Source organism: Mus musculus, chromosome 11 (genome assembly GCF_000001635.26).
Source record: "Mus musculus strain C57BL/6J chromosome 11, GRCm38.p6 C57BL/6J".
Lineage (NCBI taxonomy): Eukaryota > Metazoa > Chordata > Mammalia > Rodentia > Muridae > Mus > Mus musculus.
Genome location: NC_000077.6, coordinates 69,182,383 through 69,201,724, shown reverse-complemented (window position 1 = coordinate 69,201,724; position 19,342 = coordinate 69,182,383). Strand labels below are relative to the sequence as shown.

General features: G+C 47.0%; 1 protein-coding gene across 1 annotated transcript; it reads left to right on the top strand.

Moving 5' to 3' along the window:
• The first annotated feature begins 3,881 nt into the window (after nucleotides 1-3,881).
• Alox8 (arachidonate 8-lipoxygenase) lies at nucleotides 3,882-17,840 on the top strand. The gene is made up of 14 exons (NM_009661.4): nucleotides 3,882-4,062; nucleotides 4,150-4,372; nucleotides 4,619-4,700; nucleotides 10,079-10,201; nucleotides 11,787-11,890; nucleotides 12,944-13,116; nucleotides 13,605-13,751; nucleotides 13,859-14,062; nucleotides 14,890-14,976; nucleotides 15,093-15,262; nucleotides 15,433-15,554; nucleotides 15,654-15,754; nucleotides 15,837-16,007; nucleotides 16,456-17,840. Exons 1-14 carry the CDS (start codon nucleotides 3,916-3,918, stop codon nucleotides 16,633-16,635), a joined length of 2,034 nt encoding a protein of 677 aa, NP_033791.1. The 5' UTR covers nucleotides 3,882-3,915; the 3' UTR covers nucleotides 16,636-17,840.
• Nucleotides 17,841-19,342: the final 1,502 nt, after the last annotated feature.

Here is a 19,342-nt window from a genome sequence, read left to right as displayed (position 1 = left end):
GGCCTGCTGTTAAACAGTCCTCACTAAACCTCTCAGGAGTGGAAAGAGGCCATGTAAGCCCATCCCTAGAGCAGGGGTCCCAGCCTTCCTAATGCTGTAACCTGTTAATCCAGTTCCTCAGGTTGTGGTGGCCCCCTTCCTTCTACACCATTATTTTAATGGCTACTTCATAACGGCAATTTTGCTACTGTTATGGATCATAATGTAAATATCTGTGTTTCCATGGACTCCTGTGAAAGGGTCTTTCTACCTGCAATGGGGTGTCCACCTACAGGCTCAGAACTGCTGCCCCAGAGGATGCAGGCTGACTGAAGGGGGAGCACGGAGAGCTGATGAGTGTAAAGTCTGCCAGCCCTGCCACTGTACCAGCGTTACTCTTTAGAAGAAATAACTGACACAGGCAGTGGAAGCTTCCAGGCTCACTGGGCCTTGCTGACCATTAGCATCGTCCTTAGCTGCTCACCTCAGAGCTCAGCTGAGGCTAGGCTTGGAATGGACAGCACTAAGCCTACAGACATCTGTGAAAGGGCTTCATCCAATGAGTATGGTAATGCTCATCTCTGAGGAGCTTATGATAAAAACAACAGTTTAAAAAAAATCCCTATTTGTTAAACATCTCCAGATGAAGGACAACAGGGTTGTCTCAAAGCCATATGGTTTTATCTCAGTCCCCAGGGTAGGCTACCTCCCTACAAGTTGGCCCCACAAATTATAAAACAAAACAAAATAAAATAAAAACCATTTGACCACGTTGTTGACTGCATGCCATAACTGGAGAGTAAGGCCCAATGGCTAAAGATGTTAGGTCACACCTTTAATCCCAGCACTCCAGGGACAGAGGCAGTTGGATCTCCAAGTTGGAGGCCAGCCTGGCCTCAAAGAGGAGTTCCAGGACAGCCAGGACCACACAGAGAAACCTAGTCTCAAAAACTAAGAAAAAAAAATCAGAATTGATAGACATAAAAGAGGAGAGCCTCCTGTATAAGACAAGAATTGTCTTTTGATCAAGTGAAGGACTCCAGTCTCTCCTTAGTACTGTGTGTCCTGGGGCAGGGGCATGGACTTTAAAGGCAGAGAACTGGAGCTCTGTGGCAGGAAAGTTTATCAGTGGATGTGTTCTTTAGAGTTCCAGAGCTGATTGAGGCCTGAAGATGTTCTCTTTACGACTTGGCTTTGTCAGGCAGGCGTGCTTATCTTGACCTTATCATTACCAGAAATAAACCCTGAAGCTCCTACATCACTGTCGGGTGTTGTAATGATGTAGGTGCTATGCAGGCTTCCGGGAGAGCGCCTGTCACCAGCAGTGCTGATCAGTTATGGTCAAAATGCCAGGCAGGATGTACCTGCTATATAATGTGAGTGACATGACAGACAGATACAACCAACAGCTTTAGAATGGGAGTTAAGGCCTCCCCCACAGGAGAGAATTCACATACGCTAATGCAAGTCAGGATAAAAAAAAATGTAGTTGGGGAATGGTGGCTGTCCAGGTGCTATTCTTTTGTTAAAAGGGCGTGATGAATCTGTCAATCTGCCCTCTAATTATTCTTTCATACAGCCATAGATCAATGTCAGCTTCAACCTGTCAAGGAAGTAAACTTCCTTTTGAAAGGAGTGGGAAGTGGTTTTTCCAGACAGGATCTGTGTGTGTACCCCCGGCTGTCCTGAAACTCACTGTGTAGACCAGGCTGGCCTCAAACTCACAGACTTGCTTCTGCCTCTGTCTCTGCCCCTGCCTCCCCCTCCCCCTCCCCCTCCCCATCCCCCTCCCCCTCTGCCTCCTCCTCCGCCTCCGCCTCTCCCTATGCCTATGCCTATACCTATGACTCTTGAGTGCTGGGACTAAAGGCATACACTACTACCACTAGGCCACAATAATGGCTTCTGGGAACAATTGGCCACTGTGATAGCACAGTGACCTGGCACTTAGCCATAGATGGACAGCTAAGTCACTTCTGTCCAAGACTCAGGAAACTTGGGATGCATCAGGGGACAGAAAGAGTGGAAGAGATGGGGGTAGGAATGAAGGTTGTATAGCAATTTCCTCTGACTTGAAGCAGTCCATTCTGGAGGGAAAGAGAGGTTCATGGAATTTGAGATTTAAACAATTTTCTCAGATCCTGGAGAGCTGAAACTTAGATGTACCAGGCTCTTTCCAAGGATATAAAGACAAGGACTGACCAGGAAGGAGGCTCTCTAGCATCTTTAGTTGCCTACAGTCATGCATTTAGCTCCAGGATGCCGCCTTCTGAGCTGTCACCCACACTGGGGTGGGCTCTGGTGCTGCAGCCTGTAAGTGGGCACTCCAGTAAGTAGCCCCTCACCCACCCTCCTTTAAGTTACCACAATTTGATTCAACAGATTGGACACAGTGGTATCATTACTCTGATCAGTTGGTAGTTCCCTATATGGGGTGAGTACATATCTGTTCTCATCTCCCTAGAAATGATGTGACACAACAGTGTGTGTGTGTGATATATATATAGAGAGAGGGGGTAGGGAAGAGGAGGGGAGGGGGAGGGGGAATGTGGTGGTAGGGGGTGGGGAGAACTGTGTCATTGCTACTTTGTCTATAACCAGGTCAGCCTAGCATATATTCACCATAACTCTTCTCTGGGTCATCCCACATCAGTCCCCAGGGAGTAGGACATCAAACCTAGGAGCCAACACGAAGGTTTCACCCTTTGATAGTAACAAGAAAGCTGATGTAACACACATACTGAATAATCTTGGTTGCTTCTACCTCTTTGCAAAACTTTCAAATTTTTTAGCAACTTGGAGCCTGAATCCACTGCCCTTTTCCAGCGATCTTCTCTTAGCCTAGGGCTCACACACATCCCTGTGCCATGACTTCCAGGTAGGCACCCATAGGGACCACTATACTTGGATGTCTAATGGGCACAGCAAAGAGGATTTCCCAAATCTGTTGTTTCCCTCAAGGGCAAACTCTGTCACTGTCTTCCTTCTGACATCCCTCTCACTCACTCCAGCTCTGCCTTCCCTTCTCCAGTGATCTCAGGGCCTTTGCACAGACAATTCCCCAACAGTAAAACAGCTTACCTAGACATACCACTTGAAAACATATATTTAGTATTATTCTTGATATCTTATTTGAAATTTCACATATGCACACAATGTACTTGACTATATCTACCCCATCCCCCCTACAGCTCTCCCCGACCTTCCCTCAGGTCCCTCCCAACTTCAGATCCTCCTCCTTTTAATAACACACTGAGTCCAATAATTGGTGCCCATAAACACATACCCTGGGCTCACCTCTCACCACCTCTGGGTCTCTGAGGGCCTTTCTCTCGAGCCAAACTTCTCAGGCTCTCACATCAGCAGTGACTGACATCTTCCCCAGCATTGATTATCCTCTAAACTCTAATACATGCTTAGAGCATTTGAATGTCTTTTCCCCCTTGCACTTGACCTTAGTAAACAGTCAGGCAAAGCTAGAGTATTGCCTGGACCCGCACTGGCAGCATCTAATAGTCCTGGCCAGTGATGGCTCTCAAAATCAGTTATTAAAGAAGTGAAAGCAGCCTTGTGGCGTGGGAAGAGTTAAAGGAATGGGGAAGTGGACCCTCACTCACATTTAAAGCTAAGACAGCATGTAAATAAATTTTACACTTGTACCCCACATTCCAGTTGGGTCTGGAACTCACCCTGTGGACTTCAGTCCACTTCCTGTCTCAGCGCCACCCATTGTGACTCCAGGTTTCAGTGTGTCAACCCACCTACTACTTGTCCTAAATTCTAAGGCTCTTCCTGATGGCAAGGAAGCTGAAGGGGAATTCAGTGGGTAGCGAACACATTTCCCCTTAACCTGGTCTGATGGGCGGGGCATCGCTGAGGTTAAATCACCCTGCCAGGTAGTCCAGCTTGCAGTAGAGAGCTAAACTGGTCAGGAGGATGGCGAAATGCAGGGTGAGAGTATCCACGGGGGAAGCCTGTGGGGCTGGCACATGGGACAAAGTGTCTGTCAGCATCGTGGGAACCCACGGAGAGAGCCCCTTAGTACCTCTGGACCATCTGGGCAAGGAGTTCAGCGCCGGTGCTGTGAGTTTTTGGGGAGCAGGCAATGGCGACTGTGGAGGAAGGCAGCCCAGGGGGACCATCCTCAGCATACTAAACAACCCCTCCTAGGAAGAAGACTTCGAGGTGACGCTTCCCCAGGACGTAGGCACTGTGCTGATGCTGCGAGTCCACAAAGCACCCCCGGAAGTGTCCCTCCCGCTTATGTCTTTCCGTTCTGATGCCTGGTTCTGCCGCTGGTTCGAGCTGGAGTGGCTACCTGGGGCTGCACTCCACTTCCCCTGTTATCAGTGGCTGGAAGGGGCGGGGGAGCTGGTGCTGAGAGAGGGAGCAGGTGAGGGGACTGGGGCTGCGGGAGGCACGCAGCAGTGTGTCGCAGGCTAAGCTTGGGGAGTGGAAACCAGGAAAGGGCAGAGGAGGAAGGAGGGGACTGGCAGAAGCAGGAGGTGGTGGCAATCAGCTTGCAGTGGAAGAAGTGTACCCGGGGTGAGGGGACTGGTGGGTTGACAGCAGTAGGAGGGAGAAAGTCTGAAGCCAGAGATCAAGAGAGGATCCTTTCCATCCACGCCCTCACCCGCAGCAAAGGTGTCCTGGCAAGACCATCACCCTACACTGCAGGATCAGCGCCAGAAGGAGCTTGAGTCCAGGCAGAAGATGTACAGGTGAGGAGGGAGATAGTGACCCCTGCAGGAGGACTCACTTATGGGATGGGAAGGAGCCAAATCAAGGACTAATCCCAGACACAGTAGTGTTGGCATTACTGGGCAACTGAGAGAAAAGCAGATTCGCAGGAGCTCTGACTCTGAATGTGATTGAGCAGAGAGACTGGCTTCTTTCCAAGCCTTTCTGGTGACGCTGGCACCCACTGAAGGTTGAAACCCACTGCTCTAACAACCCTGTCCTGTGGCTTATGCCTTCTCCATCTCTCTCTGTGGTTGTTATTGCTTCCGTTTCTCTTTTCTCTCACTGGTGGGGTTGTTGCTTTCTCCCGTAAATACAGGCAGAACTCCCAGCAATTAAGGGTGACCTTCAAAGCCATTCCTAGACAGTACAGAAACTCTCAGACAGGGATGCTTTCCATCTTATCAGCTCAACATAAAGAGTTAGAGCAGAGAGCTACCTACATACTGAAATTACAGTAGGTGGGAATTTCAAGGGGGTAAAGTCAGCTACTGTACTCAGGTGGACATTTTCAAAGTCACCTGGCGCTCTTAATCTTGGTTGCTTTCCAAATCCTGAGCCCCCTGCTTTTGCCCTAGGTCTCTGGAAACTGAGCAAGCACGGGCTCATTTGGTTCCTGGTGATTTGACTTTTGTCATGAAAGCCAGGACACTAAATCTCACAGTGGCAAACAGGGGAGAGGGGCAGATGTTGAAATCTACATCCTCCATGATGCAGGGCCAGTTTAGATCCTAACAAAAAGTGCTGGAAGGTCTTGGGTAAATCACTTACTCTCTTTGATTGATGTTTTTTTTTTTCTTCTGGTTGTTTGTTTGTTCTTTAGAGAGGAAAGAGTTTATTTCATCTTATATCTGAGAGAACATTATAATTGGTATTCGGGACAGGAAATTAAACATGAACTTGGAGGCAGGCACTGAAGAAGAAGTCGTGAAGGAATAGAATTACTGTCTTGTGCAGACTGATTTCTTATTCCAGCTGCTCAGGGATGGCACTTGCAATGTAATCATCAGTCAAGAAAACACTCAATGGTCTTTTGCCTATTAGTCAATCTGATGGAGACATTTTCTCAACTGAAGGGTCCTTTTTCAGTTTGACTCCTGTTAGAGTATATTTGATTTAAAAAAAAAAAAGAAAAGAAAAGAAAAAGGAAAAGAAAGAAAAAAGAAAAGAAGGAAGGAAGGAAGGAAGGAAGGAAGAAAGGAAGGAAGGAAGGGAGGAAAGAAGGAAAGAAGGAAGGAAGACTTTCTCAAAGAATCGGCTCCTGGTTTTGTTGATTCCTTATATAGTTCTTTTTGTTTCTACTTGGTTGATTTCAGCCCCGAGTTTGGTTATTTCCTGTCGTCTACTCCTCTTGGGTGTATTTACTTCTTTTTATTCTAGAGCTTTCAGGTGTGTTGCTAAGCTGCTAGTGTATGCTGTCTCCAGTTTCTTTTTGGAGGCACTCAGAGCTATGAGTTTTGATCTTAACACTGCCTTCATTGTGCCCCATAAGTTTGGGTATGCTGTGCCTTCATTTTCATTAAATTCTAAAAAGTCTTTAATTTCTTCCTTGTCCAAGTTATCATTGAGTAGGTAGGGCATTGTTCAGTTTCCATGTGTATGTGGGCTTTCTGTTGTTTTTAATGTTACTGAAGACCAGCCTTAGTCCGGGGTGATCTGATAGGATGCATATGATTATTTCAATCTTCTAGTATCTGTTGAGACCTGTTTTGTGACCAATTATATGGTACATTTTGGAGAAGGTATCATAAGGTGCTGAGAAGAAGGTATATTCTTTTGTTTTAGGATGAAATGTTCTATAGATATCTGTTAAAACCATTTGGTCTATCACTTCTGTTAGTTTTACTGTGTCTCTGTTTAGATTCTGTTTCCATGATTTATCCTTTGATGAGAGTGGGATGTTGAAGTCTCCCACTATTATTGTGTGAGGTGCAATGTATGCTGTGAGCTTTACTAAAGTTTCTTTTATGAATGTGGGTGCCCTGGCATTTGGAGCATAGATGTTCAGAATTGAGAGTTCATCTTGGTAGATTTTTCCTTTGATGAGTGTGAAGTGTCCTTCCTTATCTTTTTTGATAACTTTTGGTTGAAAGTTGATTTTATTCGACATTAGAATGTCGACTCTAACTGGTTTCTTGGGACCACTTGCTTGGAAAATTGTTTCCCAGGTAGTGTCTTTGACACTGAGGGGTGTTTCCTGTATGCAGCAAAATGCTGGGTCCTGTTTATGTATCCAGTCTATTAGTCTATGTCTATTTATTTGGGAATTGAGTCCATTGATGCTAAGAGATATTTAGGAATAGTGATTGTTGCTTCCTGTTATTTTTGTTGTTAGAGTTGGAATTTGTGTGTGTGGCTATCTTCTTTTAGGTTTGTTGAAAGAAGATTACCTTCTTGGTTTTTTCTGGGGTATAGTTTCCCTCCTTGTGTTGGAGTTTTCCATCTATTATCCTTTGTAGGGCTGGATTTATGAAAGGATATTGTGTAAATTTGGTTTTGTTATGGAATATCTTGTTTTCTCCATCTATGGTAATTGAGAGTTTTGCTAGCATTTGTGTTCTCTAGGGTCTGTATAACATTTGCCCAGGATCTTCTAGCTTTCATAGTCTCTGTTGAGAAGTCTGGTGTAATTCTGATAGGTCTGCCTTCATATGTTACTTGACCTTTTTCCCTTACTGCTTCCAATATTCTTTCTTTGTTTTGTGCATTTAGTGTTTTGACTATTATGTGACAGCAGGAATTTCTTCTCTGGTCCAGTCTATTAGGAGTTCTGTATGCTTCTTGTATGTTTATGGGCATCTCATTCTTTAAGTTAGGGATTTTTTTCTATAATTTTGTTGAAGATATTTACTGGCCCTTTAAGTTGAGAATCTTCATTCTCTTTAATACCTATTATCCTTAGGTTTGGCCTTCTCATTGTGTCCTCGGTTTCCTGGATGTTTTGGGTTAGGAGCTTTTTGTATTTTGTATTTTCTTTGACTGTTGTGTCAATGTTTCCTATGGTATCTTCTGCACCTGAGATTCTTTATCTCTTGTATTCTGTTGGTGATGCTTGCATCTATGACTCCTAATCTCTTTTCTGGGTTTTCTGTCTCCAGGGTTGTCTTGCTTTGTGATTTCTTTATTGATTCTATTTCAGTTTTTAGATCCTGAATGGTCTTGTTCAATTCCTTCACCTGTTTGGTTGGGTTTTCCTGTAATTCTTTAAAGGATTTTTTTTGTGTTTCCTCTTTAAGGGTTTCTACTTGTGTTCTCCTGTATTTATTTCATCAAGGGAGTTATTTATGTCCTTCTTAAAGTCCTCTATCATCATCATCATGATCTGTGACTTTAATTCACTCTTGCTTTTCTGGTGTGTTGGAGTATACAGGGCTCCTCCCTGTGGTGGGAGAACTGGGTTCTGATCATGCCAGATACCCTTGGTTTCTGTTGCTTTTGTTCTTGCCCTTGCCTCTCACCCTCTGGTTATCTCTGGTGTTAGCTGGTCTTGCTGTCTCTAACTGTGGCTTGTCCCTCCTGCAAGCCTGAGCGTCAATACTCCTGGGAGACTAGTTCTCTCCAGGATGAATTTGGGTATGGAGAGCTGTGGCACAGGGTCAGTTCTAGGGAGCAGACAGAAACCTGAAGGAGCCTGTCCCCAGCTGTTCCTTGGTTCCCATGTCCTGATGATTCTGAGTGGTTCCTCTTGGGCCAAGAATTTGAGCAGAAGTGTTGTTGTTACAAAAATAAAAGTACTCAACAGCATGAAATCTAAGCCCTGCCTAAATGTGTGCTGTTAGCATTGTTCCCCATCTATTCTCAGTGTGGACCCTCAGCACTTACAATTGAAGTAAGGCTTCAAACCCTAGCATTATCATCTTCTTGGTGCCAGTCAGAGAAGGCAAGCACTCAGGCCCACCTCATACCTACCAAGTGAGAATCTCCATTTTACCAAGATTCCCCACATGAAGCCAGTACTGGGTTGCTTGAGACAAAGAGTTTGGCCACCACCTGGTGGCAGAACACTTTAATTGCAACCTGCCCGTTGACATCAAAATCTCAAATCTAAAACATTTTTCATTATTAAATTGTTGAATACTGGTTATTGAACCTAAGTCTTTTGCATTCTGAGTAAACACACATTACTAATTTATATCCAGGGCCATCTTAATATTTTTATTTTTATTTATTTTTTTAAATGTGTGCTGGGCAGTGTTGTGCATGCCTTTAATCCCCAACCCTCAGGAGGAAGAAGCAGACTGAGCTCTGATTTTGAGAATAACCTGATCTACTGAGCCAGTTCCAGGATAGCCAGGGCTACACAGGGAAACCCTGTCTCAAAAATTAAAAAACAGAAAAAGAAAAAATTCCCTATAATTAATTTTTTTACATGTTATGTGTGTATGAACACAACCAATCATATGCATGTGGAGGTCAAACACGTTAGGCTTAACAAGTGCAGGAACTTTTTCTTCGAGCCCTGCTGCTCCTGCCATATTTATTTCATATATGTGGGTACACTGTCACTGTCTTCAGACACACCAGAAGACTGTATTGGTTGCCCATTACAGATAGTTGTGAGCCATGCCCATTACATGTGGTTGCTGGGAATTGAACTCAGGACCTCTGGAAGAGTAGTCGGTGCTCTTAACCGCTGAGCCATCTTTTCAGGCTGTGCAGTAATTTTTGATGTTTAATTTTTACTTTTTAAGATTTTTTTTAAAAGTTTATTTTATACATGAGAGCTCTTTCTGCATGTGCACCTGAAGGCCAGAAGAGGACATCAGATCTCATTACAGATGGTTGTGAGCCACCATATGGCTGCTGGGAATCCAATTCATGACCTCTGGAAGAGCAGTCAGTGCTCTTAACCGCTGAGCCATCTCTCCAGCCCCTTAGTTTTAGTTTTTTTATGCTGGAGATTGAACCTAGGGCCTTGTCCATCTTAGGCAGGTGCTCTACTGCGAGCCATATTCCCAGCCTTTTAAATTTTGTTTTGGTTAGAGAAAGGGTCTCACTACATTGGCCTCAACTCTAAAAGACTAATTTTTAAATGACCCAAACACCAAATGTTAAGCTCCTTTCTAGGTCACGTTCCCGACATCTACACACTATAATCCAGACACTTAAGAGACCCCAGGGCTCCAACCTCACATTCCTCCTGTTGACCCAAGTTAGGTCATATGCTCAGAAGTCTCCCTGTGGGGACATGTAGCTTCTATCCAACCCAGTGAGCATAGAAGGGAGGGTCTCAGGAGAGCCCCTCCTGGCAGAAGGGGGCTGGCTGTGGCCAGGGTCCCCTGGGGCAGGGATTCTTCTCTCTCCATGCAAGGGCTCCTGAAGCTGCTGCTGATCATTCACCTGTCTGTCCCACTTCTAGCTGGAAGACTTACATTGAAGGTTGGCCTCGCTGCCTTGACCACGAGACTGTGAAAGACTTGGACCTCAACATCAAGTACTCTGCGATGAAGAATGCCAAACTCTTCTTTAAAGCCCACTCCGCGTGAGTGTCTTAGTCAGGGTTGCTATTCCTGCACAAACCATCATGACCAGGAAGCAAGTTGGGGAGGAAAGGGTTCAGCTTACACTTCCACATTGCCGTTCATCGTCAAAGGAAGTCAGGACTGGAAGTCAAGCAGGTCAGGACACCTTGACACACAACACAAACACATCACTAGTAATCCTCAACCCTTACTTTCTTATTCATCCCCACGATCTAAATAACTTTAAAAGTCCCACAGGCTTTACATATTAAAATTTCAATCCCTTTAAAATATCCAATATCTTTTAAAATTCAAAGTCCTTTTACAATTCAAAGTCTCTTAACTGTGGGCTCCACTAAAATACTTTCTACCTTCAAGAGGGGAAAAATATCAGGGCACAGTCACAATCAACAGCAAAATCAAACTCTTAACCGTCCAATGTCTAGGAACCACTCATGATCTTCTGGGTTCCCCCAAGGGCTTGGGTCACTTCTCCAGCCCTGCCCTTTGTAGTACACACCTTGTCTTCAAGACTCCAGCAGCCTGCTCTCCACCGCTGCCACTGTTCGTGGTGGTCATCTCATGGTGCTGGCATCTCCAAAACACTGCTATCTTCCACTGCAACTAGGCTTCACCAATAGCGTCTCATAGGCTCTCTTCATGATGCCAAGCCTTAACTCCTTTGCCTGACCCCTTCAGTCCTGGGCCATAAATTGCAACTGAGGCTGCACCTTCACCAATGGCCTTCCATGGCCTCTCATAGTGCCAAGCCTCAGCCACTCTTCATGACCCCTTCCTGCCTTCAAAACCAGTACCACCTGGTTTACCTGAATATTACCAAGTCCAGCCACAGCACAAGGTACAACCTTTGCTATCTCTGTGTTCTCAGAAAGCACTTCCCAGATGATTTCACCTCACTGATGCTGGTCTCTTCTTAATCACCACTAATTTCTTAGCTCCAGCTAACCAGCATCAATAGTCCCAGAAATACAAAGGTTTAGATTTTGTAGTTCTAGTATCTTGTTAGTCACAGCTGATTCTTCAGCTCCAGCTATCCAAACCCACAAAATCAACACAATCAAATAGCAACAGCCCTGATAAGAGTCTTTAATCTTCCCTCTGATCTAACAAGCCAGGCCTCCATCTTCTGCACTGTTCTCAACATTATCTTCCAAGTTCCTACAGAATATCCCACAAAGCTATTAACATCTCAATGGCTCTTCTGGCTCAAAGTTCCAAAGTCCTTCCACGGTCCTCCCCAAAACATGGTCAGGTTGACACAGGAATACCCCATTCCCCGTACCAATTTGTCTTCGTCAGGTTTCCTATCCCTGCACAAACATCGTGACCAAGAAGCAAGTTGGGGAGCCAAGGGCTTACTCGGCTTACACAGTGAAGATGCCTCCCTGTCCATTGCCCGCAGTCCTACATTCTCTCTTCTCCTCAGTTCCTTACCTTACTTACATGGTTCACTCAGCCCTGCCCAAGGCATAGTGTCCTATCCTTCAGGACAGTGGCTATCTTAGGGCATGGACTATCTCAGGCAGACAGAGGAGGGTCTCCTGGGGCCTAGCGCCTTATCCCACACCTCCCATCTTCCATCAGGTATACGGAGCTGAAAGTCAAAGGGCTCCTGGACCGCACAGGACTCTGGAGGAGTCTGAGGGAGATGAGAAGGCTGTTTAACTTCCGCAAGACTCCAGCAGCAGGTGAGCCACTGGGGCCAGCATCCTAACCTCTCTGGGATATCAGTCCCCATCTCTGCCAGGAAGCACGAACAAAATTAATTAACTAATTAACTATGAGCAACAATTCACCTTGTGACTTTAGCTGGGCTCCATGCCCTTCCTCCTAGACCTTAAATTGTCCCATAGACACGAAAGAGGTGGTAGGCAGAGGGGACCCTTGACCTAATCTAACAGTTAAACTATGGTTGGGGCTGAGGACAGAGGCCTCACAGTGAAGTCAGGCTGTGGTTTTTCATAAGACTCAACGTCACATCATTACATCATTACTGTTCCTTGGCTTGTTGGCTTCAGAATTAGGTGACAGGGGGACCCACCCTAGTTTTCAGGGTGTCCCAGGAAGTTCTAACGGGGAGGGGGAGAGTTCAGTGGGTATTTACACTGAGGATGAAGTATGGGGCAGAGAGTCCTTTAAGGACTGAGAACAGGAAAGACGAAGGTCCTAAAGACAGAAGAATAGGGGTTTCCCGAGCACGATGCTAGGGACTAGCAACCTGCTGCGAATGATTCTACTGAATGTGCTCCAGGCCATGGGGTGGAGCCAGAGGGCCAGCAGGATGATCAGCCATGGGCTATCAGCTGAGGACAGAGTTTGGTGGCCTCATCAAGGCTGTGGCTGTGTAGGGATAAAGTGGACAGATGGGCAGAGACACCAAGGATGGAGAGTCCGTGGCCCTCAGTGCGGGGAGAAGGAAGTTGCTGCCTAGGGAGATTCTAGGTTCTGCCATGTACAGTCAAGGAGACAACTCGCCATGCCCTGGGATGCCAAGAGGGCTGTGGAGGCTGTGGTGGAGAAGACTCACAGTTATCCTGCATTTGAGGCTAGTGGGCCTCACGAGCTGGTTTCAGGTAGACGGTGTGTATGATGATGATGGCTGAGATTAAGGAATAGTCAGTAACCAAATCCAGGTCAGAAATGAATAGGTACCCAGGAGGGTCAAAAGAGACCTGTAGGAGCCTTGGTGACTGGTTCCCCTCTCCCCCTTCCTCCCTTTCTCCTCCTCCCCCCTCCTGCAGAGTATGTGTTTGCACACTGGCAGGAAGATGCCTTCTTCGCCTCCCAGTTCCTAAATGGCATCAACCCGGTCCTGATTCGCCGCTGTCACAGTCTCCCAAACAACTTCCCGGTCACTGATGAAATGGTGGCCCCAGTGCTGGGCCCTGGAACCAGTCTGCAGGCTGAGTTGGAGGTGGGTGGGGCCCAAACTGCAAGCTCTGCAAACCCTATTAGTTTCTCCAAGCTCATCCCCTACTGGAGACAGAGGGACCAACTCTGCCTTGCATGCCAAGAACCAACTCTCAAAATGGACTCCCTGGGTAACCCTGGGTCTTCTTTCCTTTCCTTTCCTTTCCTTTCCTTTCCTTTCCTTTCCTTTCCTTTCCTTTCCTTTCCTTTCCTTTCCTTTCCTTCTCTTTTTTAAAGATTTATTTATTTTATGCATATGAGTAAACCTCCATTGCTTGCTTCAGACACACCAGAAGAGGGCACCAGACCCCATTACAGAGGGTTACGAGCCACCATGTGGTTGCTGGGAATTGAACACAGGACCTCTGGAAGAGCAGTCAGTGCTCTTAACCACTGAGCCATCTCTCCAGCCCCAACCTTGGGTCTTCTCCCTGCTCCCTGCCGCCTGCTTTAGGAAGCCAGGTGCACTCAGGGCTCCCTTTTCTCCTGCAGAAGGGCTCCCTGTTCTTGGTGGATCATGGCATTCTTTCTGGAGTCCACACCAACATCCTCAATGGAAAGCCTCAGTTCTCTGCAGCCCCGATGACCCTGTTACACCAGAGCTCAGGGTCCGGACCCCTGCTTCCCATTGCCATCCAGGTCTGTAAGAAGGCAGGGGACAAGGGCAATGGCAGAGTACAGAGGGTCCCACTGAGTGGGTGACAGATACTGCCACTGCCTGACTCTCTGCTGCTCTGGTCCACCAGCTCAAACAGACTCCCGGGCCAGACAACCCCATCTTCCTGCCCAGCGATGACACGTGGGACTGGTTGCTGGCCAAGACCTGGGTTCGCAATTCTGAGTTTTACATCCATGAGGCTGTCACACATCTGCTGCATGCCCATCTGATTCCAGAAGTCTTTGCCTTGGCCACATTACGTCAGCTGCCTAGGTGTCACCCTCTCTTCAAGGTCAGTGGCTCAACAAGTTGGTCCAAGCCAGACATGGTGGCACACACCTTTAATCCCTACATTTGGAGGGCTGAGGCAGGAGGATCACAATGACTTTGGGACCTACCTGGTCTACATAGCACAGTTCCAGGAGATCCAGGACTACTACACAGAGACCCTTTCTCTAAACACACAAGGTGGTGTAGCCTGCAGCCAATCCCATAGATTCCTTGGATTATGTTGTATCTTCTGGTTCATGTTCCAAGTGGCCTTCCCTCAGTTGACCTTATCGTCCCAGGCTTGGATGCAGGGCTCCCATTCTGACGGAAGAACATAGGGTAAGGTCATATCCAGGGCCTAAGAGAATGTCTAAGCAGAAATCAGAAAGTGTAAGCCTCCCTGGGAGGGGAAGCCCTGTCTTCTCAGAGAAATGTGCACTTGGTGAGGGAAACACATGCATCCAGCGAGGCCCTAGGCCTGTTCTATGCTCTCCACTCTGAGTCTTCTGACTGTGACTCCCAGCACCTGCTTCTCTGAGTGCGCTGTGAGGAACAGCTCCACAGGGCCAGGCCCCAGCCCTGCTTTCCATGGCTCTCTGACTGCCAGAGGGATAGGACATCTCAGGAAGTTCCCAAGGTTCTCATTGACAAACTGATCTGGTGTCAGCGGGAAGAAAGGCCCGCTGGAAAGCCTTAGACAAGATGCTATGGGGCCTCCCTAACCTTCTTCACTGGGCAGGGAACGCTGTCACAAACTGCACAGTGTCCTTGCTGACTCTCTGTGTGACTCACAGGGCGTTTGGTTTGGGGGAACAGGTTTGAGCTCCCCATCTTGCCATCTCCTTCCAGCTATTGATTCCTCACATTCGGTACACACTGCACATCAACACGCTTGCCCGGGAGCTGCTCGTTGCCCCTGGGAAGTTGATAGACAAGGTAGGAGCTGCCTTTGGAGGGGTGGGAAGAAGATGGAGATCTGGGGTGGGCATGGCCCCTGTTACCCTAGTATCTCTGCTGCCCCTGCTTTTGAAGCTAGGCGTTCTCTCCCTCAGTCCACAGGCCTTGGCACTGGGGGATTCTCTGACCTGATAAAGAGAAACATGGAGCAGCTGAACTACTCTGTCCTGTGTCTCCCTGAAGATATCCGAGCCCGAGGTGTGGAAGACATCCCAGGCTACTATTACCGAGATGATGGGATGCAGATCTGGGGGGCAATAAAGAGGTGAGGGAACCATCCCCAGGAAGCCACATGGGCAGAAAGCCTGGGCAGGAGATGGGGTGCACTGGAAAGGTTCCCACCAAGGAGGCCTTGTGTGGGTTGCCCTGGACAATGGTGCTTCTCAGAGAGGAGCAGGTTTGGAGTCAGGGATTGAATCCAGGTATTCGTTGCAGCTTTGTCTCTGAAATAGTCAGCATCTACTATCCAAGTGACACATCCGTCCAAGATGACCAAGAGCTCCAGGCCTGGGTGAGGGAGATCTTCTCTGAGGGCTTCCTCGGCCGAGAAAGCTCAGGTACAGGGACCTTAGCCCTTGGGCACGGCACCACCCCACCCTCTCTGTGAGGTCCTCAGTTCCCCAGGATGCCTGGCCCCAGCCCAGCTCTTCCCACAGGTATGCCCTCCTTGTTGGATACCCGGGAAGCCCTGGTCCAGTATATCACCATGGTGATATTCACCTGCTCAGCCAAGCATGCAGCTGTCAGTTCAGGCCAGGTAAGGAAAGGTCAGGCCAGGCCTACAGGCATTACAGTGGAGGGCCAGAGTCTTGGTCTCATTTTATCTTCTCTGCCTTCAGTTCGACTCTTGTGTTTGGATGCCCAATCTGCCACCTACCATGCAGCTACCACCACCTACTTCCAAAGGCCAGGCCCGGCCTGAGAGTTTCATAGCCACGCTCCCAGCAGTTAATTCGTCAAGTTATCACATCATTGCTCTCTGGCTGCTAAGCGCAGAACCTGGGGACCAAGTAAGTAAGGAGCTGGGAGTCAGGCCAGGCTAGGCTGGATAGGAACGGATCTATTGTTTGCAAACTCAACCCAAACTCAACCCTGACTCATACCCCCCCCACACACACACACACATACACACCTGACTAAATTTTCCTAATGACCTTAGCTCTTAACACACAACTCTCAACGACCTTCACATGAGGATCAAGTGTCCAACTCACTTTCATCAATGATGGTAACATGGGACTAAATGCTCCTTTAAATCTTCAAGTTAAACAGTGTAATTGCTTACAGAATCACTGTCATTTAGGAAAAGACTTAGAGTAGAGGCAGGGTGAGGCTCAACCAAGGACTGTGTAAGGTGACCGGGCCCAGGCACACACTGTGGGCAGAGCCAGCCATGGTGGGTCACAGCTGCTCAGAAGATGGTGACCTCAGCAGCTCAACCTTGTGATTGATCCCCAGAGGCCCCTGGGCCACTATCCAGATGAACACTTCACAGAGGATGCCCCCCGGCGAAGCGTGGCTGCCTTCCAGAGAAAGCTGATCCAGATCTCCAAGGGCATCAGGGAGAGGAACCGAGGCCTGGCACTGCCCTACACCTACCTGGATCCTCCCCTCATTGAGAACAGTGTCTCCATCTAACATCTTGGAGAAGACAGTCCTGTGTGACATATAGAACTCTTGACCATGCCTCTCCAGGCTAAGTCCCCGTATGCTTCTCCTGGACAACCAAGCCCCATCTTACACACACACACACACACACACACCTAATAAAATCGAAACAGAAAAACCTAAACTCCCACAGAAGGCAAGATCTCACACAGCAGAGAGCCATCCAAATGTTTGGAGACCCTGAGCTTCAGCTCTGATTAACGGCTTTGCTGGTTTGCTTTGCTTTCTATTCCATTAACCATGGACGGTAACAGAAAGCACAGAACCCTGGTTCACTGCACAAAGCCACTGAGATCTCACCCTCACCTGACACAAAGGCAGCTATCATACAGGCTTATCAGGAACACAGGAATTTGTCCAATCAAAGCCTACCCACTAGGTCCATCGTGACCTACGACCTCACACTGGCATGCTTTAGCTTTGAGAAGGGATTACTGGAGTCAGGTACGAAGAGAAGGACAGGACGAAGGCATGGCTCCATGTGGAAGAACATATCTGCTCTTCCAGATGACCAGGGTAGCTCACAGCCATGTGTCATTCTAACTCCAGAGGTCTCTAGTGGCCATGAAGACTCCAGGCATTCAGGGGATATACCAGTAGACACCAAAATTATACTTTTTAAGAGAGAGGAATGGGCTGGAGAGATGGCTCAGCGGTTAAGAGCACTGACTGCTCTTCCAGAGATCCTGAGTTCAATTCCCAGCAACCACATGGTGGCTCACAACCATCTGTAATGGGATTCGATGCCCTCTTCTGGCGTGTCTGAAGACAGCGACAGTGTATGCACATATATAAAATAAATAAATCTTTAAAAAACAAAACAAGAGAGAGGGACATGCTACCATTTCTACCTCACTTCTTCTCAAAGCCACCCCTAAAGTGAATTGTGAACCAGGTCCCCTTTGCAGAGAGTTAGAAGATATTCTCAAACCTCTAATACCTTCACATCTAAAATCCATCTTCATTCCAAAATTCCAATATTTTATATACACTCTCCAGTTTGGTGGGTGAGGGGTTGTTTTTTGTTTGGTTTGGTTTGGTTGGGGTTTTGTTTTTGTTTTTGATTTTGTTTTTCTCTGGTTCAGACTCCATGGACGTTCATTAATGTCATAAATGAGTTCATTCCAAGTTGCCTGGTGATTTTCATATTACAGGCATCAAAGTTTTGGATCTTCAATTTCACAAGATTTTTATGAAGCAATACTCAAAATGTAACATATGCACTTGGGCTGGATGGCCCAATGGTTAAGAACACTTGCTGCTCTTCCTGAAGACCCAGGTTCTATTGGTTCCCAAAGCCATGTCAGTTATAGTCAATGTATAATTCCGGCTCCAAAGGATCAGAGGCCTTGGCACACAGAGTACTCCTGTAAATCCTGTAAACACACACACACACACAAATGTACATATGTTAATGACGGATGGATGGATAGATAGACACACACACAAATGTACATATGTTAATGACAGATGGATAGATAGATGGATACACACACACAAATGTACATATGTTAATGACAGATGGATGGATAGATAGATAGATAGATAGATAGAATATATATGAATCCAACCATTGAACCCAATAAACCCAAGCTTCAGAGGGGCAGTGTGACCAGGCTGTGGTGATCTATACCTCTAATCCTAGCCCTTGTCAGGGAGAGGCAGGAGAGTCTCTGTGAGTCTGAGGCCAGTCCAGTGTACAGAGTGAGTTTCAGGGCAGTCAGGGTTACAGAAAAACAAACAAACAAACAAACAAACAAACAAACAAACAAACAAGAAACCCTGCCTTAAAAACACCAAAAGAAAGGAAGGAAGGAGGGGCTTTGAGGACTACCAGACAGTCCTTGAACTGCTGTTCATTTTTTCACTGATACTCCTGTGCCAAAAAATGAGGGAGAGTTATGCATCTCCTGTGCTGTTTTGGTGTCTGTGAATGAGCTAGTGGTTAAGAGTGTGCACTGCTCCTCCGGAGGACCTGAGTTTGGTTCCCAGCATCCACATCACGTGGCTCACCACTGCCTGCCAGCCCCAGAGGCATCGGATATCTTTGGCTTCCCCTAGGCACCTGCACCCACGTACTACCGCAGACACACACACCTACACATCCTTTTAAAAATTAAAAATCAGGGGCTGGTGAGATGGCTCAGTGGGCAAGAGCACCCGACTGCTCTTCCGAAGGTCCAGAGTTCAAATCCCAACAACCACTTGGTGGCTCACAACCATCCGTAATGAGATCTGACTCCCTCTTCTGGAGTGTCTGAAGACAGCTACAGTGTACTTACATATAATCAATAAATAAATCTTAAAAAAAAAAAAGAGTCCCTGTTACTAAAAAAAAAAAAAAAAAAAAAAAAAAAAAAAAAAATTAAAAATCAAACCCTAAAAAAAAAAAAATAAACAATTCCTGATTGCTTAAGGCACAGGAGGTGAAACTACGTGGCTTTGAGTATTCGGCTGTTAAACCCTGCGTTTCAGGTAGCAGTGGAAATCTAGCAAGCAGGTGGGACATAAGAGCTGGCGCCCACTCTCCTCGGCCCCGAGGCGGGAAGAGTAAAGCTTCCGCCGACTTTTTTCCTTCACTTACCTGCCTCAGTGTTTAAACTCCTTGAAGAGGGCTGTTTTCCGAACACTGCGTGCCAAGAACCCATGATGAGGTTGTGCCCACTAAGACTCGTGA